We start from the raw sequence: 25,461 nt of genomic DNA on the forward strand, positions 1-25,461 counted from the left end.
CTGTTGCTCTAGCCTCTAAAAAGTTAGGGTAGAACAGTCACTTTTTGTTGGGTAACCACCACATAATATTCTAATAACAGTTTCATCTTTTTCAATTGAAAAGGAGAGTGTCATAAGTACTTTTGATGCATGGATTTTTATTTTTGCTTCACAGCATGGCACATCCATAGCTAACTTAACTATAAAATAACATCAATTTCTGAATTAAGCATTTATCATCTATAATTTTATCTAGGCAAAAAAAGCTTTGTGGTAATTAACTCTTCTTAAATATCGTGGGAATGAGTGTTTGCATTTCAGCTAGGAAAACTGCAAGTTCCTAGTTATTTAAGTGTGGAACCTGAAAAACACTTGAAAAACAAACATTGGAAAAGCATTTGAGAAAACTGCTGTCTCTAGACCCGAAGATTAAAATCGGAAGTACATGGAATACCACTGTTATACCAGAATTACCTCTTGCCTCTGTCTTCTCTCCCAGGTGTGCCCAACGGGATTGCTCTCTCTCACAAAGCCTCAGCCTTCTGCAGGGTCTCTGGGGAGCATTTGCTGCAAGCGTTTGTTTCATTTCCCATTAGCTAGGTGTACTGGAATTGCTCTTTATTTACGCAACACGCACAATTATTTGGGGACCACCAGGGTGTCTCTGGCTTCCAGAATAAAGCATCCCCTTCTCGAGATTGCATCTTAACATTGTAGAAATTTGGCTAGGCCTGTAGGCAACAGCTGGGTGCACCAAAGACAGTGGGCTCATTTCTTTTCTGATCTAAAGACTAGCCTTCTTCACCTAAATACTGGAAAAGGTCCCAATAAGCAGAAAGCAAGAGGCAGAAGTGTCCAATAGCAGACAAGAACAGCAGCTGAAGAGAACTGAGCAAACAGCCCATTCCAATAACTCATCCTTCTCCACCTCCACCATTAATTTTGTTCCTAATTACCCACAACTGTAGTGGATTTGCCATCTTGCAGTCTCAGTTCTCTAGGTTACCAGCTGTTCTGCAGAAAAGGCCACTGTTAGGGATTTATGTATGCTGGCCACCATAACAGGGGCCGTCCCTAGGATCCCGCTGAAAATGCAAAGTCCAAGTGAAGGTTTCTGATTCCTCTTTTACTAGTTCTCAGGCTACAGCTCAAGCTGGGTGCCTCCGGAGAGGCACCCCTACCCCAGATTGCGCCCCTCAATTATACCCGTACCACCCAGCACCCGATCCCCAAGTCCAATCACTTCATTCTGGTCGGTGGTCTCTTGGTTTCTTATTGGTTTTCACTGTTGCTGGCCTAGCCTGCTTCTGAAGTTACTTCATTCTCTTGGAGTTGTTTCCTTGGTCCTTATCTTCTTCATTCCGCTCGTATCTGCTGGATTCAGCTAGTTCTATGTTAGCAGCATTAGTTTTATGAAAAAGTTCACTCTCGGTCAGCTCTTGCAGCCTAAGGCTTCAACTACTTTAGCTACTAGTGCTAAGCTACTAATGCTAAACGAGACTATTCAGAGAGAAGAATACAGTTAATCACATTTCTTCTCATGTAACAGTCCTCCCTTTGGTTTTTTTGGGGCACCCCTGCCCATCTATAGTTGGTCTTGTATGAGGACTCTTCGATATCACAGAATCACAGAATCGTATAGGTTGGAAAAGACCTTTAAGATCATCGAGTCCAACCGTAAACCTAACACTACCAAGACCACCACTACACCATGTCCCTAAGCACCTCATCCAAACGTCTTTTAAATACTTCCAGGGATGGCGACTCAACCACTTCCCTGGGGAAGCCTGTTCCAATGCTTTCAGTGAAGTAAAATTTCCTAATATCCAGTCTAAACCTCCCCTGGCGCAAGGTGAGGCCATTTCCTCTCGTCCTATCATTTGTTACTTGGGAGAAGAGACCGACCCCCACCTCTCTACAACCTCCTTTCAGGTAGTTGTAGAGAGCGATAAGGTCTCCCCTGAGCCTCCTTTTCTCCAGGCTGAACAACCCCAGGTCCCTCAGCCGCTCCTCATCAGGCTTGTGCTCTAGACCCTTCACCAGCTTCGTTGCCCTTCTCTGGACACGCTCCAGCACCTCAATGTCTCTCTTGTAGTGAGGGGCCCAAAACTGAACACAGTATTCGAGGTGCGGCCTCACCAGTGCCGAGTACAGGGGCACGATCACTTCCCTAGTCTTGCTGGCCACGCTATTTTTGATACAAGCCAGGATGCCATTGGCTTTCTTGGCCACCTGGGCACACTGCTGGCTCATGTTCAGCCGGCTGTCAAACAACACCCCCAGGTCCTTTTCCACCGGGCAGCTTTCCAGCCACTCTTCCCCAAGCCTGTAGCGTTGCATAGGGTTGCTGTGGCCCAAGTGCAGGACCTTGCACTTAGCCTTGTTGAACCTCATACAACTGGCCCCAGCCCATCGATCCAGCCTGTCCAGGTCCCTCTGCAGAGCCTTCCTACCCTCAAGCAGATCAACGCTCCCGCACAACTTGGTGTCGTCTGCAAACTTACTGAGGGTGCACTCGATCCCTTCGTCCAGATCATTGATAAAGATATTAAACAGAACTGGCCCCAACATAGAGCCCTGGGGAACACTGCTTGTGACCGGCCGCCAACTGGAGTAAACTCCATTCACCACCACTCTTTGGGCCTGGCCATCCAGCCAGTTCTTTACCCAGTGAAGAGTACACCCGTCCAAGCCATGAGCAGCCAGTCTCTCCAGGAGAAGACTGTGGGAAACCGTGTCAAAGGCTTTACTGAAGTCCAGATAGACAACATCCACAGCCTTCCCCTCATCCACTAGGCGGGTCACCTTGTCGTAGAAGGAGATCAGGTTGGTCAAGCAGGACCTGCCTTTCCTGAACCCGTGCTGGCTGGGCTTGATCCCTTGGTTATCCTCTACATGCCGTGTGATGGCACTCAGGATGATCTGCTCCATCAGCTTCCCCGGTACCGAGGTCAGGCTGACAGGCCTGTAGTTCCCCGGGTCCTCCTTCCAGCCATTCTTGTAGATGGGTGTCACATTTGCTAATCTCCAGTCAGCAGGGACCTCCCCAGTTAGCCAGGGCTGCTGGTAAATGATGGAAAGGGGCTTGGTGAGCACATCTGCCAGCTCCTTCAGCACTCTCGGGTGGATCTCATCAGGCCCCATAGTCTTGTGAGCGTCTAAGTGGTGCAGCAGGTCACTAACCATTTCCCCCTGGATTATGGGGGCTGCATTCTGGTTCCTGTCCCTATCTTCCGACTCAGGGGGCTGGGTACCCTGTATCCTTGTACAGATTCCATAAGCATATTCTGTAAACAATTCCGAATAGAAGTAAAAACACAGTAGGCTATCAGAAGCATAATAATCACAGGTAAAAGACTTTTTAGCAATGAACTAAATAAACTACTAAACCATGAGGATAATCCCCATCCAGAGAACGGGTTCTGTAACCAGGCATTCAATGGCTGTTCCTAGATCATTGATAGAGTCTTCAAGTTCTAAGGCAACCTTTTCTAAGACCATGTGTAGTCTGATGGTATATCGGCCCACAAAAGTAATGGCGAGGCCAGCCACTAACGGAACCATTTTTTAAATGGAACATTCTATTAGTTTTGCCTCTGTTAGTGGATTTTTCCATGTGCTATCTCGTGCCTCTTCTAGTCTTCGGAGAGTTTGTTCTTGAGTTTCAATGAGGGAAGTTTTTCTGACATTTCTAATTGTTCCCTGAGATAATGTAGAAGTGATGTGTAAATATGGCACCCCACGGGCTACGTAACAACTGCCTGTCCAATTGGCTGGTAGTATTTTATAAGATTTTCGGCCACAGACAAAATAATGGCCTTGTCGGGCCCAAAATGGGGAGTAATGTCTGCTTGTTAGTACACTGGTATGTAAGATTAAAATCCCATATCTTTCCAACGGAGGGTCAAAACCACCTTTGTCTTCTGATACCCAAGGTCCATTTAGACTACATTGTCCTTTACCTTTCCACCACTTGTAGATCGTTCTGGTATCATACGTTGAGATGTTACTGCAATTGTTCCTCTGTGGCCTGAAGCTTATAGTTTCAAAAAATGGGGTTTGACCTTTACAGAAAGTGTGGGTGTTCTTAAACCAGTAACCATCTCTCCACTGGGTTATGAGGCATGAGCTGTTTCCTGCTGGGTAGGCATATCGGTCAGACTGGTTACGAGTGAAACAGAAAGTTCCTTCTGTTAGCATGGCGGTTGTATATTCCCAGTCCTGATATTTGGTCTGAGTTAAGAGAGTCTTATTCCAGAAAGGTGAATTGGAGCAGTTGTTATGAGTATACTTCTCTGTCACTTTCAATTCAACTAAGGTCAAAGGAATCATGATAAGGGGTATACCTGTTCTGGGGGTTAATGGGGTATGGGCACATACCCAACAATCTGTTTGGTTAGGTTGGCCACGTGATGGGCCAACAACACAAAGGAATTGTTTTAGTAAAAGCAGTAAAGAAAGGTATTGTACTAACACAGTTTTGAGAATAGCTTTCTCATAATGGGTTTGTTGATGCATGGTTGAGCCCATTTTGGCGATGGCTTGCCCATTGTTTTCAATCAAGTGTACAAAAGAAAAAGAACCAAAACATCTAGACAAAGAAGGGTTCATACCAGAACTAGGGTAACCACTCTTAACCCAATAATAAAACATTGAGTCTCATGGCTAACTCTTGTTCACTGGGTGGTTGGTGCCACCGGCATGCACAGCACCAGTTTATGTATCCGGCTGCGCCTTTTCTGGTTATATTTCCCCAGCCCCAGCCTTGATGATGGTTTTCCCAACGGCCTTTATAACAGTTATTAATACACCACCCAGGATGACATGGGCCATGATTATTGCAGGGTAACCAAAGCCAACCATGCTGATGCCACCTCAAACCTTCCCCTCTTGGAACTGAGCCTGGAGTGACTAGATGGTGAATGGTGAATACACCATACTATAATGGTGAATACACCATACTATAAGGATGGTGAATACACCAAACAGGACACTGCCCTTGATCTACGGTCTCTGATGGTCCACTTGGCCAAGCAGCGGGTGACCCTCTGGTCCAGGTGGCTCTAGAAAGAAAACAAAACCGACGTGGTTCTGGGATTCCTTCAGCCTTTGTAAGCGTAAATGGCCCCGGTCTCAATCTCCGAGGCAGGATTGACGGAGTCCCGCAGGGTCAACGGTGGTCCGTCTAACTGATGTTCTTTTGCCAGTCGTTTAACATGAGAGTGGTGAATCCAGTTATCCTTTTCTGCATTCTCTACAGCAAAGTAAGAAGTTAATAACACAGTATACGGACCCTCCCCTTTAGGGTCCAACTTCGTTTTGCAAGAGTGGACTTTTGTCATTACTGCATCTCCAGACCGGATATCATGTACTTGCATTCCTGCTGATACTGGTTGAAACCATTGGGCTTGTGCCCTATTTTCTTGTAGATGTTTTTGTATCCCAAATACAAATCTGGTAACTCGTTCATCTCCACCTAAGAGGCTGTTCCTAAGTGGGGACAAAGGTCCCAGGTACAGCTAAATGCCTGCCAAACACTATTTCTGCTGGTGACAATCCCCGAGGTTGGCGAGGGGTATTTCTAATATCCCATAGCACTATTCTTAGAACTTCAGGCCATTTCAAACCTACCTGACTACAAGTTTGAGCAGCTATATTTTTGAGAGTCGTATTCATTCTTTCCAGCTGTCCTGACGACTGCGGATGATATGGAACACGTAGTTGTCGCTGTGTTCCTAAACTTTTATAGATATTGTCTAGTATCCCCACTGAAAAATGAGAACCCCTCATTGGGTTTCAGGTATTCCGTATCTGGGAATGATTTCCCAAAAAAATGATTTCCCGCAAAAGTGCTTTGACCACTCCAGCAGTATCAGCCTTCCTGGTGGTAAAAGCTTCTACCCATCCTGAGAGTTGGTCCACGATTACTGGCAGGTGCTTAAATCTGCTCACGGGAGTCACATCAGCATAATCAATTTGCAGTCTTTGGAATGGGAAGTATGCCCATGGTCATCCTCCAGCCTCCTGTTTATTTGGGTTTTGCATCAGAAAACTTCCAACGTGTGGGACAAGAACTCACAATCCTTTTTACTGCCATACGTATTTCTGGAGCCACCCACATTTTCTCAGTCTGGTTGACAACTGCTGTCGTCCCTCCATGTGTTTTATCACGAAACCACCTAGCCAAAGTCATTAAATGTTTTCCTGGTAAAATGGGTTTTCCCCCAGTCGTCCAAATTCCAGTTTCATCTTTCACAGCCTCCCAACTTTCCCAACAAGCCCGTTCTTCCTGAGTGACCGCTGCATATAGTTGGGCTGGGTTACTGACATCTGGCCAATCATCAGCAGAGGGACTTGTTATAGCGGTACACTCATGTATAGGTTGGAGGGCAGCAGCTTTAGATGCTGCGGGATAATGACGGAAGATTGGTGAGGAGGATTGTAAACACGCTCAAGGGATGTGCAGCTGGGGTGTAGAAAAATAAAGATATCGTACTGGTTGTTGTTTATCCTTGTGTGCTTGACAAATAGCACATCTGTGTTTAGATAACAAAGGCAGATGGTAGACTTAGAGGCACCCTACCGAACGTGCTTGAAATTGCTGCACAGAAGATCAAAGCACGGTGGTAAACTACGCCTGCGCGAATCCCTGATAAACAGGCGAAAACAGCGGGGCCGGCGATCCTCCAGCATGGTCCGAGCTCAGCGCTGCCTGTGTCCCCGCTTGTGTGCCTCTGCCTGGGTGCTGCTTCGGGGATCCCCTGGTTGGCGAGATAACGAAAATAAATCTACTCTTTGCACTTCATCTGTGGTTTTGTGGTTGTTCCTGCGTTCAGGAACTGTGTTCCTGTGTTCCTGAGTCAGCCTGTGCTGACTCACACAGTTGCTTTACCTGCCAATTCATTATTTCTTGCAATTTTGCTGGATCCTTTGGTATGAGCTGGGCAGTGTACTATAGCAATTTCCCTTGGAAGCTTAATAGCTTCCAACAGCATTCGGATTACAGTTCCATTAGAAACACTTTTTCCCGCCAAGGTACAGAACCGTCGTTCTTTCCATAGCGTACCCGTTGCATGACACACTCCAAAAGCATATTTAGAATCAGTATAAATAGTTACCCACTGATTACATCCCCACCAGGCGGCTCTTGCTAATGCAGTTAATTCAGTCCTGTGGGCACTCACCAAGGGCTGTAGAGGTTCCACTTCAAGTACCTCTAAGTTTCTCACCACCGCATAGACCGTCTGTCGTTTTCCATTCACGTAGTATGACGATCCACTGGTGAAAAGGGTTAGACCCGAGTTCTCTAGAGGTTATCCCGCAGATCTTCCTGTAGGCGGCTGGAGTGGAACACTACCTTAGCCCAATCATGATGCAGCTCACCATCGGAGGGAAGAGGCAGTAAAGTTGCTGGGTTCAAAACATTACATCTTTTAAAAGTAATATTATCCGCATGTAAAATCGTTAATTCACAAGTATGTGCTCTTTGTGGGGACAATGGTTGTGTAGCATGTTGCTGAAGAATCAGTTCTACTTCATGCGGGACATACACAGCTGTTGGGTGACCCAGGACTAACGGTCTGCTTCTTTCTATGATAGCCGCTGTTGCTGCTATCGGTCTAACACAGGAATTATTCCCTGCCGCTACAGGATCCAGTTGAGTTGAGTGATGAGCCACAGGGCGGCGGTGTGGACCTAGCTGCTAGAGACTCTGCTGGCTACTCCTCTGTTCTCATGCACAAATAGTCCTTGGAGTAATCCAGCAATCCCAGTGCTGGAGCAGAAGCTAAAGCTCCTTTTATAGCTTGGAAAGCCTTTTCCCTCTCTGGACTCCACCGTATAGGCTCCAGTTCTTCTGCCTTGGTAGCTTCTGTCCATGGTTTACTTAACTCCCCCAGCCCCGGTATCCAGGGCCTGCAGTATCCTACTGCACCTAAAAATCCTTGCAATTGCTTCTTTGTTACCGGTCAAGGCATTTCTACAGTAGCCTGGGCCCGTTCTGGGTCTACTAATCTTTGTCCTTCTTTTAATATGAATCCTAAATATTTTACTTCCTGCTGACACGGCTGAAGCTTAGAAAGAGATGCACGGTGACGTTTTTCTGCTAAAGCAGTACATAGACGAATAGTATCTTTCAAGCGATCTTCGCATGTCTTGCTGACAACTAACAGATCATCTACATATTGTACAAGTATAGAACCTCCAGGTAACATAGCATCTTTCAAATTTTCTCCTTGCCACCCTGGCATGTGATCCTTAAAATAGTTGCAGATGTCAGAGGCGGCTTTGTCCACAAACAGACTTGCTGCCAATTCATTATTAAAATTCTGGAGAGTCATTCCCCCGTACGTCAACAAAGCCTGTCGCAATCTTCCCCAGTAGTCGCTGGGGTGTTCCTCTGGCCTCTGTCTACATTCCTGTACTTTAGTTCAATTTACTCTCACCTCCTCGAAAGCTCTAATCGCATTTATCAGATTTCTAACCACTGTTTGGCAATTATCTCTATCTGTTTGATTATTATAATCCCAATTGGGATCAGCCTGAGGCCAGGCAGTCCGATTTCCCCCTGCCTATAGGGTTAATTGCACATTCTTTTCAATTATTTTATCTTTCTGTCTGGATGGAACAATTCTCTCAATAACAGGCTGGGGGATGGGAAATTAATTCTGGTGGCATATTCTTTAAGATAATCACTGAAAGGATTTTTCACACCTTCCCGGGGATCCTGGAGGTTTTGAGGTTTCCTTGCACCGGACTCCCACACTGCTGCTAGACGAGATCCCCAGGTTGGCTCGGTCTAAAGTTACCCTAAGAAATACAAGGAAACGAAGGGTGTAAAACCCTAGAGAAAGGAAACAGGAAAGCAGGGGAATAAGAGGAGGAGAATAAGAAAAGAAAGAAAATCCATCTTGGTCTGACAGCAAGTTTCTCCTGCCTTGTGGGAATAAAACTGCTCCTGACTGGGCAATCAGAAAGCCCAGAGTGCTGTGAGACGCGGGGAAGAGGAGGTGCGGGAGCTGCAGGCGCTGACGCGACCGGCTCCAGCAGCTGCTCTAACGGTGCCAGGAGGAAAGAGCCCCAGCAGCACAGCCTGGGCAGGGAGCGAGGAGGGAGCTCTGCTGCAGCTAGGCAGCCCAGCCCTGCCCCTCGCAAGGTGGGTGCTCAGAGGCGGGAAAGGTGCTGGGAGTCTGCCCCCAACACATCCCACAGGGAAATCCAGACCATGTCCCCGGGAATGCATCATCTTTGTACGCAAATGGAGCCAGAAAGCTTACTTCTTGAGCAGACGCCCTGATCTGGAAGCCTGGGGAAAGTTCTGATACAAGCTTTGTGCTCTGGGGCCCTGTCTGCTTATTTTAAACTACGGCCTCGTAGACTGGGGACTAGCTTTTGGTCAGCATCCCCCCTTGTAAATCTCCTCCTGCTGCATCTTACACAGGCGGCCAGAGGTGCACCTCCTCGCTGCCACGTCTTGCTTGTGACAGTGGGGATTTCGGAGCTATGACCCAGACAGCACGACCCAGAGGAGCAAACCTGCCCCAGAGAAAGGGACCACCAGGTGGTGGGCGACGCACACATGTACGTGAGGCAGCAGAGGAGCAGCAGGATCAGCAGGGTGACGGGGAGGATGTACAGGAGTGCCTGTGGGAAGTTCTCATAGAGGTGAGACCACGCGTCGCTCAGATAGTCTGCCAGCCAGGACCAGCGGACGCCTGCAGAAGAGATGTGTCCTAGTGACTGCGAGGAAGTGAGGGGAGAGGGAGGTGAGCCAGGGCCCGTGCTCCCAGGAGGTCTTTGTGCGACAGGCAGCGGTCAGGGCTGCTCGCCTCGGGGGGTTTGCTGGTGGCAGACCCAGGGGTGTTCAATCCTGACTCAGATTTCACACACCTGATGCTGCCAAAACGAATCCTTCTGATCCCAGAAGCTGTTTGAGCCTTGCAGCAAAACTCTCTACTGGGGAGAGCAGAGAACCACTAGAAACCCTCCTTTTTCTTGGATCTGAGTGTATTTTGAGGCAGGGTCAGGCCTTCTTCCCTGTGCTGATGTGCAGCATCCAGCCCCTCTCACTCCACACGCACACATGCCACTTCCCTCGCTCTGGGGCCACCATAAGGAACTTTAGCCCCAGGAAAAGCCAGTGCCCTCTGGGCAAACTGGTTTAACTTGTGTGCACAGCAAGTGGAGGAGCGAGCCTGGTTGTGCACCCATGTACACAGAGGACGAGAGGGTCATTTGGGGCAGCACAAAGAGCGTTCCCCGGTCGGGGCTGCTGGGTGCCTTGTCTGCTGCAGGCTGAGGCCAACAGGGTGGACAGGGAGCCCCCAGATCACAAGGGGCAGTGTGTCCACCCCTCCAGTGTTGAAGAACTTCATCCTTCCCAAGAAACTTCCTGGAAAACTCCGGCCCCCTGGGCCAAAGTTCCTGCGGTGGTCTCCAGCCCAGGACTGCCCCATAGGGCTAGCTGCCCACCCCTTTCTCCTCCACAGCAGATACGTCAAGTGGATGGGGAATTAAGAGGCAGAAACCCACGGATCTGCCACCCAGAGGTGGCTGCAGTGGGCAGTCAGTGCTGCTTGGGGCAGGCTCTTCCCATCAGTCCCTCTCCTGTGGCAGCTCTTGCGCACTTACGTGGGCTGGAGTCTTCTGCATCATCCACATGTAGCTCCCGATCCACTTCCTGCCCTATCCTCAGCCCCACACTGCCCAGCTGGGAGGTGACCTTGGGCTTTGTTGAGGGAATTTCGCCACCTGCCAGGAATTATGCCACCGTCAACAGGGCTCGGCCCTAGGTTCCTGCTTGAAGAAGACGAGTCGCCAATCCGCTGAGTAAATAAGCAGTTTACTTATGCCACATGCAGAGCAGCTCGAGCTGGGTGCCTCCAAAGAGGGACCCCGAACCAAGAGATCCCTGGGCACTAATACCCTTACAATCTACGTTCCCCGCTCCTCACACGACAGTTCTGACCAGTAGTAATATTAGGGTCTGGGGTCTTCCCGCTCTTTGTCGGGTCCCTTCATTGTCTCTAGGTGGGCCGAAACGGCCCTCTTCTCTTACCTCTAAGGTTGCTGCGTCAGCTGACGATGGTAGCGGCCTTCCTTGCTTCCTTATCTTTGAGCTCGAACCAGCTCTGGGGCCTTCTTTTACTTAACTAGGTAAAAGTTCAGCATATCTGGGTGGAAGTTCACAGCCTGCGGCCTAAGGCTTCAGCAAATTTAGCTACTAATGCTAAGCAAGTTCTGTATAAGTAGTATACCAAATCGCACAACAGGCTTGCAGTGACGGTAGAAGACCAGGGCCGTCAGCACCAGGAGCAGAAGACAGACAGCATGAGCGCCATGTTTTGCAGCTGGGCACGGTGGGACCTGTGACCCAGACTCTGTCTGCGGGGTTCCCTGGAAAACCTGTAAAATCAGATTAGGATGAGAAAATAAGGGACTAGGTCGGGGGCCTAGGAAAGTCCTGGGGTGCCTGACTGCATTCAGCACCAACAGACATGCCCACTAGGCTGAAGGATGCTGCTTGGACCGTCATCTCCCCTAGCCCTGCCCGGCTGACCAAGAAGGATCCGCAGAGCACTTTGGAACAGCCGTACCCAGCGGCTGAGGCAGCCCGGGAGGAGGAGCACTCATCGAGAGGGAGCCTCGCCTCTCCTGGAGAGAGTGGGTTGCGGGGCAGGGGGAGTATGGACATACAGTGGGGTCGTGGGGCATGGCTTTGAAACGTGCTGCCCTGAGCACATCCTGGAGGCAGGACGCCTTGGCTCCAGGCTCCTCTTGCACTCACGGGCTAGGAACAGGCTGGCAACAATGCGAGGTAGGAGGCAAGAGATACGGAGAGCAGAGAGAAGCCCTCCAGTTAATCGTGGAAGACGTAGTAGGAGGGAGAAATGTGACAAGAGACACCTGACAGAAAAGGGGAGTCCAAGTCTGTTCATTCGCTCTTGGTTACATGCGGGGAAACTGAGGCAGAGGAGGCGGTGAGCAGCTCGGCCCTAGCTCCCTGGCTGAGCTGGGAATTAAGCTGTGCTCTCCCGAGTTCGCTTTGCTCCCTGTCAGCCACGGTCCCTGCTCAGGTGCTCTCCCCAGCATGCTGCTGCCCGTTTCTGTTATGTGCTGGCAACTTCTTCTGAGAACGGTGCCCGTCTGCCCAGCTGCAATACCCGCATACATCCCCCACATCTGGCTCAGGTGGGGGCTGCAAACCAGGGGCTCTCCATCCAGCACGGGAGAAGCCGGATTCAGAAGCAGCCCTGGCCCATGGCTTATCTGGCTGGGGCTCAGCATTGAAACACCTCGCACGCTTTGGATTGCAAAATAATCTCTGCTTGGGCTATACTAGAAAGGGATGGCAGGGATGTGTTTTGCCTCCCTGGAGACACCAGATAGCTGTGTGATCACCGGCTCACCCAGCCCAGGCAATCCGAGCAGCTGAGCCATGACAGAGAATAAGATCCACGGTGTCTGGGAGGATTTGGCCAGGCAGCCCCCGCCACAGCATGCCTCTTTGCGGGGTCTGCCGCAAAATCCTGCCGACTATGCCAATTTTTCCTGTTGCGTTAAAAGTTACTGTCGCGTAGGAGTCTGAGGAGTGGCGGGAGGGGGGAACCCTCCCGTTGAGTCACGAGGCTCAGACAGGCCCCCCCTTGCTTTCTAAACTCCTTCTCAGAGAGGAGTCTGGGTGCGGCTAAGTCCAGTCTTAGTCTCAGACTTGGTCAACGGTTTATTTTCTAAGGACTGTATATGTAGCCACCCATCAGTCAACGTTTGCCCGTCAGAGCCCTCTCAGGGCTTTCACTGAAACAGCTTCACAAAGTTGATTAAGGCAACAGCGTTAATTCGACAACGTTATAAGTCCGGTCGCATTCAGTGTACTGAACTTTCACGGATTCGCAAATAACGCGATGCACCCCCAGTCTAGTCGTGTTGCATGAACTATCACGGCCACAGTTGAAGAGTCTGGTCGCATTCAGGGAGAACTACCACGGCTAGATGAATGAAGAGTGCAGTTTATTAGAGCAACAGACACACAGGTTCTTTTGGATTACCGGTGATAAATTCACTGTCTGCAAAGCACGTGCAAATACCAAGAGTATGAGTAACACTGCCGGCTACAAACGCGTTAAACGATAATAAAGCGACTCTATAGAGATTTCTAAGTTTCCGGGGAGGTACTTGGTATAACCAAGCCTTCGAATCTTAGGCGTCCAAAGGCGTCCCGATGGGGGGGGAAAGAGAGGCTCAGCCCGTCGACTGATCCTAGAGGTCAGAGTGGTACATGATGGTGTCTTCCCTAACACTCTCTCTCTCTCTCTTAAGCTATTTTATACTGTTTTTCACCTTTCAGGTGGAGCTTGAGTGACTGTAGTCATACATACCTTTGTTTAGGATTGGTGTAAAGTTTTCTCGCTTCGCTTTTAAAGGTATAAACTAGGAAAATTCAAAGCACAAGCTCCGTGAGGGGTGGTCGCACCTTGGAGGCGGGTAGCTTTTGGGATGGAGGTGTGTTTTGGTATTATAATGATGTAATAATGAGCAAAGTTCACCAAAAGGACAGCATTTTGTCAAAAACATGACAGGCTGTTGGCCCAGGGTAGCAAATACGCAGCTTATCAGTTCCATAATACCTTTAAGTTCCCATATAATCGCAGAGCCTGGCCGCGGTATCTCCACACCGCTCCCCCCTCCGAGCAGTGCCTCTTAGAGTCAGCACACCAAGTTCCCCTGGCGTTGCCGACATCTAAGGTTGCAGGCCTAGGGAACTTCCGTGGAACGGACTCCTTGCATGTCAGCCGCATTCCACCCGGGAAACTTCTTCAATGCTGTGCCTTACCTAAAAGTGTGAATATAAGTTTAATTTCTAAGTCACCTCCAGCAATTGTTCCACAGGTGACTAGGCAGGGCATCCCCTGGCCGAGAGGCAGAGGGCTTTGTGCTGGTCCAGCCCTTCCCCTGCACAGAAACGTCTGTGGCTTGGGGGAGGCTGTGATGCATCTCAGATCTGTGTCGTGCTGGGAGGAAACAGCGTCTGGTCTCCATTCTCCACAAGATAAACGTCAAGAGACGCTTCCAGTAACGGCTGCCAGAGCTTGGCAGGCTCTGACACATCTGCCCGCCTGCCCACAGCCCCTTTCCAGTGCTCTCGCTCAGCGCAGCCCCTTCACTGCTTCCTGGGTGGCTGGAGAACATCCTGGAGCTGCTCAGGGCTGGTTGGTGAAGGCTGCTCGGTCGCCTGCAGAGATTTCAGCCCCGTTTCCTCTTTGAAAACAATCCAGAGGGGGCTCTGGTGCACGCAGCTTTTTCTCTGATCTAACCCTGTGCCACCGGACAAACGTGCCACAACACGGCAGCCTGTTTCTGGAGGCAGGATGAGCCTGAGCACCCACTGGTACAGGCAGGGACCGTGTCCCTGCTTCACCAAGCAGAGCTGGGTACCAGCCCTGAGACACAGGGCCGCCAGGACCATACGGAGCAGCCAGTCCTGTGTGACTGACTACACCCGCGCCTGAGCCAGCTCCTGGGTGGGCTTGCAGCCCTCACCCATTTTGTGTTGCCAAAACCCCCTGCCCTTGACCAGTCCCCCATCAGTCCCTCACCCTGATGGGCATTTAAGCTTCAGCTGGTCAGGCCCAGCCTGGCCTGCAGTGGTAGCCATGGGCAGAGGGTGCAGATGTCTGCCCTTGTCCAAGGGCATCAACGTGGGGGACGGGGCCAGTTCCTCAGCGAGTGTGTGCAGCTCTCTGTCTACAGTCCAGCTGCTGCTTGGGGCTGAGCTGATGTCTCTGCTCTGGTCTCTCTGCCACCAGGCCCTTCACCATGCCTGGGATGCTCCTCTGCACTGGTGGCCCAAGAGACTGCAGCCAGCTGTCCTTGTGCAGTGCTGCGCTCACGAAAGATGTAGCTGCCTTGGAGCCAAGGAAGGTTGCCTTGAGAAGGGCCCAAGGTGGCAGGTTTTGTCCTCCCAGACTGAAGGCTACCCTGCCTCAGGCAGGGGTGTTCCCCCTTTGAGAAGCTTACGGCTCCCACTCCCCTCTTCAGGCCAGCGCTTGCCAGGCAGCCTCTCCTCACATCTGTGCCTGGTTATTGTCAGAATGCAATCAAGCCAAAGGGTGATTGTATCTCCTGCTTGGGGCTGTAACGTAATCACTGCCAGGGCCACAGCAAAGGCTCCTTGTACAGCAGTGTGGAGGCTAGCAGTTGCAGGAGGCTTTTTCAGACCTGCTTCATTTGAGACATCAGCTTCTGATCTCCACTGGGTGTGGGTTCCCAGGCAGGTCACGCCACCGGGCTCATCTGGAGGAAGCAGGGAAGCACACGTCCCTGCTTCCTCCAGACACAGGCCGTAGAGGGGAGTGTCTGCGTGCACCACAGCCAGCCAGCGCACCCGAGAGCGGCTCAGAGCAGCCGTTCCTCGCACAACCACCCTGCCTCATGGCAGGGCCCTGGGGTTGCCACCACGACCGCCCCCTGGTGCTGCCGGTGGAGCTCTCCTCAGAGCTGCCCCAGGCTGCAGCTCTTATAGGTGTGAGCAGAGACCACCTGACTCTGATAGTGTGCCATGGGAATTCACATGCCAATCGCTGGCTGTTGCTGGGCTGGCGCACCTACCCTGCCCATGCCACTGTGATGGTGGCCAGCACCTGGCTGACCCTTGCCATTCTCCAAAGCCCCCTCATAACCCTCCTTCAATTTACTCTCATCTCCTTCCAAGCTCTAATTGCATTTGTCAGGTTTCTGACCCCTAACTGTTTGATTATTGTAATGCCAATTAGGATCAACCTGAGGCCAGGCAGTCCCATTTCCTCCTGGCTGCAGGGTTAATTCCGCATTCTTTTTAATTAACTTGTCTTTCTCATCTGGATGGAACAACCCACTCAATAACAATCAGCCCAGGACAGATTATATCCCAAACAAACATTAGAAAATAATGAGGCACACTGACCCCCATCTTCCCTTAACCTGGGCATTTGATTTCCCCACATAACCAAATCCCCAGGGTTCCAGGGGTGATGGGTGTATACATGTAACACTGGAGGCAGGGGAGGAACATGTCACACACACACACAGACACACACACAGAGTGTGAACTGTCCCATCCCCCCCCCCCCCCCCCCCCGGCTGCATTGCAAGAGGATTAGGGATAACATTAGAAACCATAGGGTGAAGTCCAACAGAAGCAGTGGGGACAGCAGAGGCAACGGGGGGGGGGGGGGGGGGGGGATCAACAAGCAATACAGAGGGAGGAGTATAGGGTGATGCAGAGACTGACTCTGCCAGCTGTTCTACAGAAAACATAGTCAGGCCACCACCACTGATCCCCAGGCAACCACTTGCATGTCAACGACCAACTCCTTTTATCCACCACAAGAGCCAAATGCATGGCCTCACGTTGGCTGCAGTGTCTGTTGCTTTCAGGAGGGAAAAAAATTAAAAATCTCATTTTCATGTGTTTTTTTAAGAAAGCAACTCCAGCAACATATGATTCCTAGATGTGCAAACCCTCCAACACACGTACCCTGGGTGATATCCTCCTAGCAAGTTTTCCTGTCTGCAGAGTGCAGCCAGTTCTTTAAGGAACAGCCTGGTTCTGCCTTGAATCGGCCTTTCTGCTTTGGGATTACACTTTTTCAAGCATGACAACTTTCGATACATACAGCGAGTAGTTTACTACAACACAAGATAAACGAGTTAGATGAACACGTTTGCTCATCAATTATTACTTGCTTCTGTTACAGAAGTCATATTAAAAATAAATAACGAAATAGAGGATACGCTGACACAGACTGTGGCTTAAGTAACCAGGCCCGGCCCGGCCCTGCCGCCCCGCGGGAGCACGGCAAGGCCCGTCCATGCCGGCAGCGGCGCTCAGAGCCCCTGTCCGGCAGGGTTGAGCATCTCCTGCAGCACCAGGTGCAGCAGGTGGTTCTGCTCAGCGCTAAGCAGCGGCCAGAGCTCGGCCTGCAGGGCCTTCAGCGCCTCCGCGTCCTTCTCCTGGCACGCCAGCACGGCCGACTGCAGCAGCAAGAAGAGCTCGGCCGGCAGGTAGCTCGCCGCCGGCGGCAGCCCGCCGCCCGCCCCGGGGCCGCCCCCGGGCCCCGGCCCCGCGCCACCCTCCGGCGCCTCCCAGCAGTACTGCTCCAGCGTCCGGGCGTGCTCGGGCAGCAGCTTGGCGGGCGGCGGCTGCAGCAGCAGCAGCAGCAGCACCCGCGACACCTCGCAGCGCGCCAGCACGTCCAGGAAGGCGCCGCCGGGCGCGCCCCGGCCAGCGCCGCCCAGCCCGGCCCCGGCCAGCGCCTGCGCCCGTGTCAGCGCCGCCAGGGCGCCGGCGTAGTCGCGGCCCAGGAGCAGGCAGGAGGCGCGCTCAGCCAGGCAGCGCAGCGCCTCCAGGGGCAGCCGCGCCGCCGCCAGCAGCTCGGCCGCCCGCTGCAGGTGCGCGGCGGCGCGGGCGGGCCGGCCCGTGTCGCGCAGCGCCGCCGCCAGCTCCAGGCACAGCCCGGCCGCCAGCGCCGGCTGCCCCCGCTCCAGGTGCAGGCGGGCGGCGAAGGCGCCGCAGCTCTGCGCCGCCGCCACGTGCTCGCCGAAGCCGCCGCGCAGCCCCAGGCGCTGCCGCAGGTCCCGCTCTTGGCGCAGGAAGAGCCGCGCCGCTTCGGCCAGGGCGGCCGCCTCGGCGGGCCCGTGGAAGAGGCTCTGGGCGCAGCGCGCCACGGCCAGCTGGCACCAGGCCGCGTAGGGCAGGCTCTCCTGGGCGCGCAGCTCCCGCGCCAGTGCCGCGAACTGCTCCGCCGCCTCCGCCACGTTCGGCTTCCGCAGGAATCGCCGCCGCAGCTTGGCCGACACCAGCCGGTACCGCGACAGGAAGTCCCCGTCCCCGCCGAGGCCCGGCCCGGAGCCGCCCGCCCCGCCGGGGCCGGAGCTGCCCGCCGCCGACAGCATCGCGCGCCGCCCGGAACTGACGCGCCGCTCGCCGCTCCTCGCTCCGCTCCGCCTCGCCTTGCCGCCGGCCAATCGGCGCCCGCTCCGGGGTCACGCGGACGGTGGGGCGGTGAAGAGGCGGGGAGGGGCTGTGGCTACTGCCAGCCTCCTGCCTGCTAGCCCCCCCCTCCTTCCCCCCCCCCCCCCCCCCCCCCCGCACTTGTGGTCCCGTCTCCTCTCACCTGCACCACAGTCCCTCTTGTTTCCCCCAAAAGGGAAACCTGCACTGGTACTGTGTGTCCTACATGGTCCTCCACTGTGGAGCGGGGTGCTGGCCAGGTGTGGGGTCGTGAGGATTTCTAGCCTCTGTGCTACTGTACAGGCAGGGAGGTGTTGAGGGACTCCGCTTTACGACGGGGGGAACTTGACTTCCCACAAGCTGTATAGGGTGCACATACTCTGGTGTTGTGATGCTGAGGCTTCTGAACCACATATCGTTTCTGCTTTGACTCTTGTTAACACTAGTCGGAAAATGAGAACAGTTTTGTGACCTTTATTTGCAGCTTTCCACAGGAAGAGCTTGGCTCTTGGTGTTTCCCCCCACCCCCATTAAAGAGAAAAATATGCCTCTCCTGTTCTTAATGTTTTTAATAGCAGAGATGAAAGAGCACGGTGAGTCTTGTCCTCTGATTTTTAACGTGCTCCTTCAACACAGCTGCAGTGGGGTTTGGGGTTGCTCAGACCTTAACTGGAAAGATCAGAGTATTCAGTCTTTAATGAAACATTTTATTCTCCCAATTATTATTCAAGTGTTTGAGCTAAGCAGTTACTAGAACAGTTTGCAGTATGAATGAAAATCCTCCCTCCTCCTCATTGCCCAGGCTGTGTTTGCCCGATGTGCGAGTGGCTCAGTCTGTGTCTCCAAGTCTGCAGTCTTCTAAAATAAGCAAACAGATGAGCATATGAAATGGAAAAAATACAAACTGGGAAATGTTCTCTTCTGCAGGAAGAGAATGAACACCAAAGAATAAGAAAGGCAGAAAATCTTGCTAGGCACTTCTGTGGTGCATTCCCTTTGACTGTAGATGGATGGACCCCTTGCTGGATGTTCTTGGCATGGTCCAAGCGCCAAACAAGTGCTGTGCAATGGCCAGGCAAAGCTGCTGGTCCTGGGTGAACATGCCAGTGAAATGAGCAAAGGAAAATTGCTAAAGGAAGCCTGGAGCTGTCTGAATACACAGAAAAGTGAGGCTGACCTGGAGTTACAAAAACTGTGGTAACAACAAGAGAGGAAAAGTTATCATTGTCCTGGTTTGGGCTTACAGGTTTGCAATGTTTCCTGGCATACCTGTCCTCCAAGCCCCACAGTGCACATTTCTGGGCTCCATCATGGAGCAAAATATTCACCCACTCCCCAAGTAATGCTCTGATGGGTGTCTCCCTCTTCTTTTCCCAATGCTTCTGCACTCATCATTTCCCTTCCCCTTTTCCTGCTTTCTCTGGTGTGGAGATGATATGGCACTTAGAAAACATTCACAGCAGATTCCCATTCCCATTCCTCCCATCACTCCTCTTCCTCCCATTGAAGGAGCCTGTCTCAGTCCTGGGCTCTGTAGCTGCCCTTCCCCAGGCTGGGTGGAGACCCTAGGCCAAGGCTGTTTCTCCTTTGATGCTCCCAGCCTTCATTCTTCCTGGGAAATATGTTCTTCAGCTGTGTCAGCAGAGCTGGTGCAGTAAAAAGTAAGGTCCCGGTTATCCTTTCCTCTTCATTTACCCCCCCAAGGAAGCTCTAGCCCTGGTGATGTCAGTCAAAGAAACATGAAGTGGTTCCAGTTTCTTTCTCCATCTTCCCAGCAAGTCTTGTCTGGTAAATACCAGCAGTCAGAGCAAATCCTTGATGAGAAGGTGCCATGCCTGAGACCTTGGCCTCCCTAGAAAGCCTATATCTCTGTCACAGGCCTGCTGTGGCTCAGCCCCCCCTGCTTCCTTGGGAGAGCTCTCTTCAGCCTGCCCTGGATGGTGCAGAGCACAGCTCTCCGGAAGCTGCTGGACAAGAAGAAGAAGAAAACTGGGTCAAGGCAGCTGTTGAGGGCTGAGGTGCAGAGCACAAGCTCATTAGCAAGGTGGAGACCCTGCTTCCAGGGCAGGCTAGAAATGGCCCCCACTTGCGCGAGGATGTAAGGAATGCGGACAATGTGATAGGGGGTGAAGCATACAACGAAGATGATCAGGACTATGAAGGTCTTGGTGATGGCTCTCATGCTGGTCCTTTTGTTCAGCTGCTGAGCTTTCACTGAGGAGACTCTGTGCAGCTTGGCAAATATCTTGCTGTAGAAGTAGAGGAAGAGCAGCAGCAGGATGAAAAAAGTGGCTACTGCGACCATGTTAAAAGCTGCTGCTGTGGTGCTTTTGCTTCTGAAGTGGAAGCATTTATGGTCACAGGGCCCTTTTCCTCTTGTCTCAAAAAAGAAAGGCAGCATGAATGCTGTGTGCACCAACCAAACCACCCCAGAGGCCATGGTGCTACAGGACACAGTGTGAATCCTAAATTTCTGCAGGGGCCGGATGATCTTCAGGTAGCGGTCGAGGCTGATCAGGCTGAGGAATGTGATGCTGACATACATGTTGAGGTAGAATAAGGCCCCGACGATGTTGCAGAAGATCAGAGGTTCACTCTTGCTTTGAAAGGCGATGCGGAAGGGCAGGCAGAGGGAGAGCAGCAGGTCAGAGAGCGCCAGGTTCCGCATGTACACAGTGATGGAGGTCCTGCGCTGTGCACTACACGAGAACACCCAGAGTGCCAGGGTGTTGCTGAGCAGCCCGATGATGAAGATGAGGGAGTACATCACAGGGAGCGTCACAGAGAGGAATTCGTCTCGGATCTGACAGCAGGAATTGCTGAGTCTGTGCTCTGTGAGCTGGCTGGCAGGAAAGGGGGTGCTCGGGGAGTCCATTGTTAGGGCCACGGATCTGGAAAGAAAAATGCAGGAGGTGTTGGAGCGGACATCTGCATGAGCTGGCTCCATACAGGCACCATCACTTGTAGGTGTTGTAGGCTCCTGCGGTACCTCTGTGGTTCCCTGGTGCCCCAGGTCATGGCAAACACAACTTTGCAGTCCCCCAAACTGTTACATGAAGGCCACCAGCTTGCGTAGCACATGGAAAACCAGACTGGGGACTTAGGAGCATGAGTCTGCCAGGCTCACACGCTGGCTTTTTGGGACTGCCTTCTCTCCCATGGGGCTCAGGCCTGCAGGGAAACCTCCACAGAGAATCTGCCTGTTCAACACTGGTGAGAAAACGGGCCACCACACTCCTGCCACAGGCTGGTCCGGGTGGCCAGCAGCACTCTGCTGTCCCAGGTGTGGTAGCTGTCTTTTCTCCTGGCTTCTCTCGTGCTGTTCCATGCTACCCTCTGCTAAGGAAGGATGTGAGACTGGAGTGGTGGAAGTTGGCTGCTGCGTGCTAGGTAAGCACACCCTACTGAACAGCAAAATCTGGGGTTCCTCAGCAGGGGAAAGACACATTTTTGATTGTACGTGAGCAACCAAATGGGTATAGCAAACATGAATTCAGACCACATGCAGCATGATACATATGGGTGCCTTGGCGTTGTTGAGGGACACTGCTGAGGTCTGTCAGAGCTCCCTACCTTCCCCTGTGAGGCTGGGAAATCAAACCCACACCCGGCTGTTCCTTCATCACCATTCTGCTGCTCTCACGTCAGATACCCGGGCTTGCCTCAGGAACAAGGCCCCCCTCCACCAGACTCTTCTCTCCTGCCCAGCTCGCTCTCATGCCCATCCCTTTTCCCCCAGTGATCCCGGTGCTTGCAAGGTGCAGGACAGTGGGACAGGGCTGCAGGTCTTGGCCAGCAGTGACGGTGCAGGGGAGTGCACTTGCACTGCTGGTTCCGGTGGCTAGGCTGGAGCTCTGGCTCTGGGTGCTGCATGCATGCACGTGCCTGCATGGTTTTGGTGTCAGCCCTCTTCTCATGACTTTACCCATCGTCGCTTTTCTGTCCGTGGTGCAAGGCCGCAGGGTTCCTCCACCAGTGAGGGAAGGCAGGGAGCGAGCCCATGGCAGGGATGGAGGCACTGCAGCCGTGGTGGCCTGGTTCTGCCCAAGCCCTGCTGGGGACTGACCCCAGAAACACTTTGCATGCCCATGAGCTCCTGTTTCCCCTGGACAGGGATGGGAGGCCTGGCTCCTTCCAGCCCCTCACCCTTCACTCCCCTTCCTGCTTTCCATGATGTCGAGCTGCAAAAACCTGCAACTTCCTTCCCACCTGCCACAACTTCTCTAACAGACTTCTCTGCTCCCTTCATACATCCCCAACATGGACTGCAGGGCAGAGCCAGCCTCGGGCACTTTAGGACAGAGGCAGCAGAGCTAGCTGGATTTGCTGCTTATGACACATGGTGCTTTAAAAACACCACAGGTTGAATGCCTCATTCACAGACCTGGCTTGCTGCACGAAGGTAATGCCTTATTGCTTGAAGCTGGCACCTGGCTGCTCGAAGCTGGATCCTTGTGGCATCTGTGTGCGCCTGCGTATGCACCCAGCACAGTGCCTCTTACCTGGGGGGCTATGCAGGTCCCTGCAAGGGTAGGCACTGACCCCCAGGTGTGTGCACAGCCTATCAATCAAGCATATAGAGCTGCATGTGTGTTGTGCAGGGTTGTGTGTATGTATGTACAGCTCTGTGTGGGTATGTGCACGTATGTACAATTGCAGGGCAGCGTGACCTTCATGTGTGAATGAGAGTTGGTATAGCGATACACACACTTTGTGTGTGTCTGCACACTTGTGACTACTACGGGGCTGTGACAGTTTGCCTGAATGTGCACAGCTGTGCCACAGTCCCCACGCCTGTATGCGACTCCAGCCATGCTTAAGCCCATGTGTGTGGCAGATGTCCCTGCCTGTCCTGGGCTCCTTCTGCTGAGCCCACGGCTCTCCCCACCCAGCCCCAGCCCAGCTTTTCCCACCAGCCATAGCCCCAACCCGAGTTAGCTGGCCTCAGTACGCCCCGCTCCTTCTTCCCCCCCAGCACTCACCTCCATGACAAAAACATCCCAGTGACTCATAGCAAGAAGAAAAGCCACTCCAGAGTCACCTACCTCTCTCAGCACCTCTCTTCTGCTCCTTCCCCTGCTGTGACAGTGGTTCCTGCTCTCACTGGGGCCCCTATAAGCCCTTGGCTGGTGACAACATCTCTCACCATGACAAACATCCTCCATAGTTTCCCTGCTCCTCCCATGTGGGCTTGATGGGTTTTTCCCTTTCTGGCCCTGGAGAGGGGGTGCATTTTGCAGGGGTTTGTCCTGATGCAGGCTCTTCAACGCACCCCATGCACCCACTTCCCTGAGCAAGCACTGGCCACGGCAGCAGCTCATGCAAATGAGCTGATTTGGAGACAGCGGCAGTCCAGCCCAGGGTGCTGCTCTCTCCAAATCAGCTCATTCACACCAGCGTGGGTCAAGCCACAAGCCGAACCCAATAAGCCTTGTGAAAGCACCCCATGCTGCACCATCCACTGCCCTTGGGGACCATAGGGGACGCCGGGCACTTAGGCGAGAGAGAGCTCAGCCACAGGGAGATGGGGCACAGTGGTGTGCTACCACTCACAAGCTACCCCACGGCATCGGGGCTGCGAGCGTGGGTCTATGCTGACAGAAGGGGGGGAGTTCTCCCAGCTTTTGCCCACACCAAGGGCGAAGTGATTCAGCTGGAAGTCCTTGAAGCATCCACTTTCTTGGAGACCCCGGCCTGATCCTGCACTGGCTTCAGCCCTGCACAGATGATATTCCCAGTGTTGCCTGCATCAAGCGTCTGGCTGGGGTGGCGTGGAGACAGGCCAGAGCTGCCAGGGCAGCTCCTCCGGGCATGGGAATTGCACAGAGAGGGGATAGGCGCCCGGAACTTACGCGACGCTCCTCACTCCGCTCAGCCTCGCCTGCCGCCGGCCAATCGGCGCCCGCTCCGGGGTCACGCAGATGGTGGGGCGGTGAAGAGGCGGGGAGGGGCTGTGGCTACTGCAGACGTGCGTTCTCGACGGCGCCCCGCCCACCAAAGGGCGTGGTTATATGTGGCGGGCCCCGCCCCAGGCACCGTGGGGCTGGGTAGTGTTGCGGTCCTCCGCGGCTGGGGGCGGGGGGGCCGCCCTGCGCTTCCCGGCCCGGCCGGCGCCCCGGGAGAGCCCCGAGAGAGCCGTAGGGCAGGGGAGCAAGGGCTCTCGGGTGAAGCCAGCAGCAGCCAGGTTCAAACAAGAAGAGTACTTATATCTGCTTACAGCACTGCCGGGGGCAAGGTCCTGGGCTAGACAGGCCCGTGGTCTAGCTGAGAGAGGCTGTTCTTACGCTCTTATACGTATGACCACATATACCAAACTGCACCCACACCGTGAGCTGAGGTTGTTATCCCACAAGCCTGAGGCTGTTTACCCGGTGTGTGAGACACCAATACGCACACAGGGCAGAGGTATTTTATTTCACGTCTGCACAGAGATGGGTGCTAGGTGGTCATTCCACAAAGCTAGCACAAAGTTTGGTCATGCAGGTAGAATATTTATATGGTATCGTTATGCATAAGTAATTAGACAAAGCAGTTTTCTATTGGTTTACATTTCTCTTATTTCAACTTAAAGCTACAGTGCTACTTTAATATTCTGCACATGCTTGCAGGAAGTGGGAGGGTAGCTTTCTTTGTTCTTTGAGTGGGTGGTTGTGATCTCTCCCTGCTGTCTACCTTTCCCCTGGTTTCTGTAAATCTTGTTGACTTCATGTAGTGCTGTATTCTCCCAGCCCGGAAATCTCCCTTATAACAAGATGCTTCCTTTATCAGTCCTTGAAGTTCCTTGTCTTAGTTTCTTCTTGGAAGGTTTAACGAGGCCTGCATATTCCCCTTTTATCAGTCTCTTAGTTTTTCTTCAAGGGCACAGTCATTAGCAAGGCATGAGTTGTTTATACAAAAAGTGTCTTGTTTCATAAGGTCTCTATGGCCCTTACGTCAAGGTAACATGGCTGGGGAGTCCTGTGGGGTCCTCTGCAGCCAAACTTCCCTCCTGCTCTCTCCCCAGTCCTGAATATCATATTGCACAGGCTTGGTGGCAGGCGGCACTCAGCTTTCAGCTTGTCCCAAACAAGCTCAGAGCAGCCATGTGGTTGCTGTGACATGGGCACTTTCCTACATGTGTCCCATCAGCGCACTGGTAAAAGCTTAGTCCCAAAGGACAGTGTGGGTGTCAATGCCTGAAACTGAAGTTCAAGTCCTGTACTTCACATTGATGCTCAAAGTTCAATTTGTATTAAAAAAAAACGAAACAGAATTCTAAGAAAAACCCACTCTGACCTATGCTCTTAGCTCACAAAAGGTACTGCAAAGCTGGCAAGTGAAACTGAAGTGTGATCGATAATGTAGTTCATCCCTCTGTGACTCTTCAGAATGAGTAAAAAATTCCCCAAGCGAGTGATGATGCTGTGGGATAACAATGCTCACAAAACACCAGTTCACAGCAGCCATACAGACCACAAGCTGTCAGCGTCTTGCTATGCTGCAAGACAGCCTGT

The 25,461-nt window shown here is 52.6% G+C and overlaps 2 protein-coding genes and 1 long non-coding RNA gene across 4 annotated transcripts; all 3 read right to left on the reverse strand.

Moving 5' to 3' along the window:
• Positions 1-138: 138 nt before the first annotated feature.
• Positions 139-12,175, reverse strand: LOC142415233 (uncharacterized). Of its 2 annotated transcripts, XR_012777330.1 has the most exons (6): positions 11,036-12,175; positions 10,609-10,802; positions 8,692-8,787; positions 7,164-7,389; positions 454-546; positions 139-350 (listed from the first exon to the last, which is right to left on the reverse strand). It is a non-coding gene; the product is annotated as an uncharacterized LOC142415233 (long non-coding RNA). The 2 variants fall into 2 exon arrangements; XR_012777329.1 differs by having other exon boundaries at positions 139-546.
• Positions 12,176-16,624: 4,449 nt separating this feature from the next.
• On the reverse strand, positions 16,625-18,005 carry LOC142415141 (40-kDa huntingtin-associated protein-like). Its single transcript, XM_075513166.1, has one exon. It carries the CDS (start codon positions 17,908-17,910, stop codon positions 16,843-16,845), a length of 1,068 nt encoding a protein of 355 aa, XP_075369281.1. The 5' UTR covers positions 17,911-18,005; the 3' UTR covers positions 16,625-16,842.
• Positions 18,006-18,443: 438 nt separating this feature from the next.
• On the reverse strand, positions 18,444-23,804 carry LOC142415142 (putative G-protein coupled receptor 34). The gene is made up of 2 exons (XM_075513167.1): positions 23,014-23,804; positions 18,444-20,859 (listed from the first exon to the last, which is right to left on the reverse strand). Exon 2 carries the CDS (start codon positions 20,841-20,843, stop codon positions 19,830-19,832), a length of 1,014 nt encoding a protein of 337 aa, XP_075369282.1. The 5' UTR covers positions 20,844-20,859; positions 23,014-23,804; the 3' UTR covers positions 18,444-19,829.
• Positions 23,805-25,461: the final 1,657 nt, after the last annotated feature.

The sequence above is a fragment of the Mycteria americana genome, chromosome 10 (genome assembly GCF_035582795.1).
Source record: "Mycteria americana isolate JAX WOST 10 ecotype Jacksonville Zoo and Gardens chromosome 10, USCA_MyAme_1.0, whole genome shotgun sequence".
NCBI lineage: Eukaryota > Metazoa > Chordata > Aves > Ciconiiformes > Ciconiidae > Mycteria > Mycteria americana.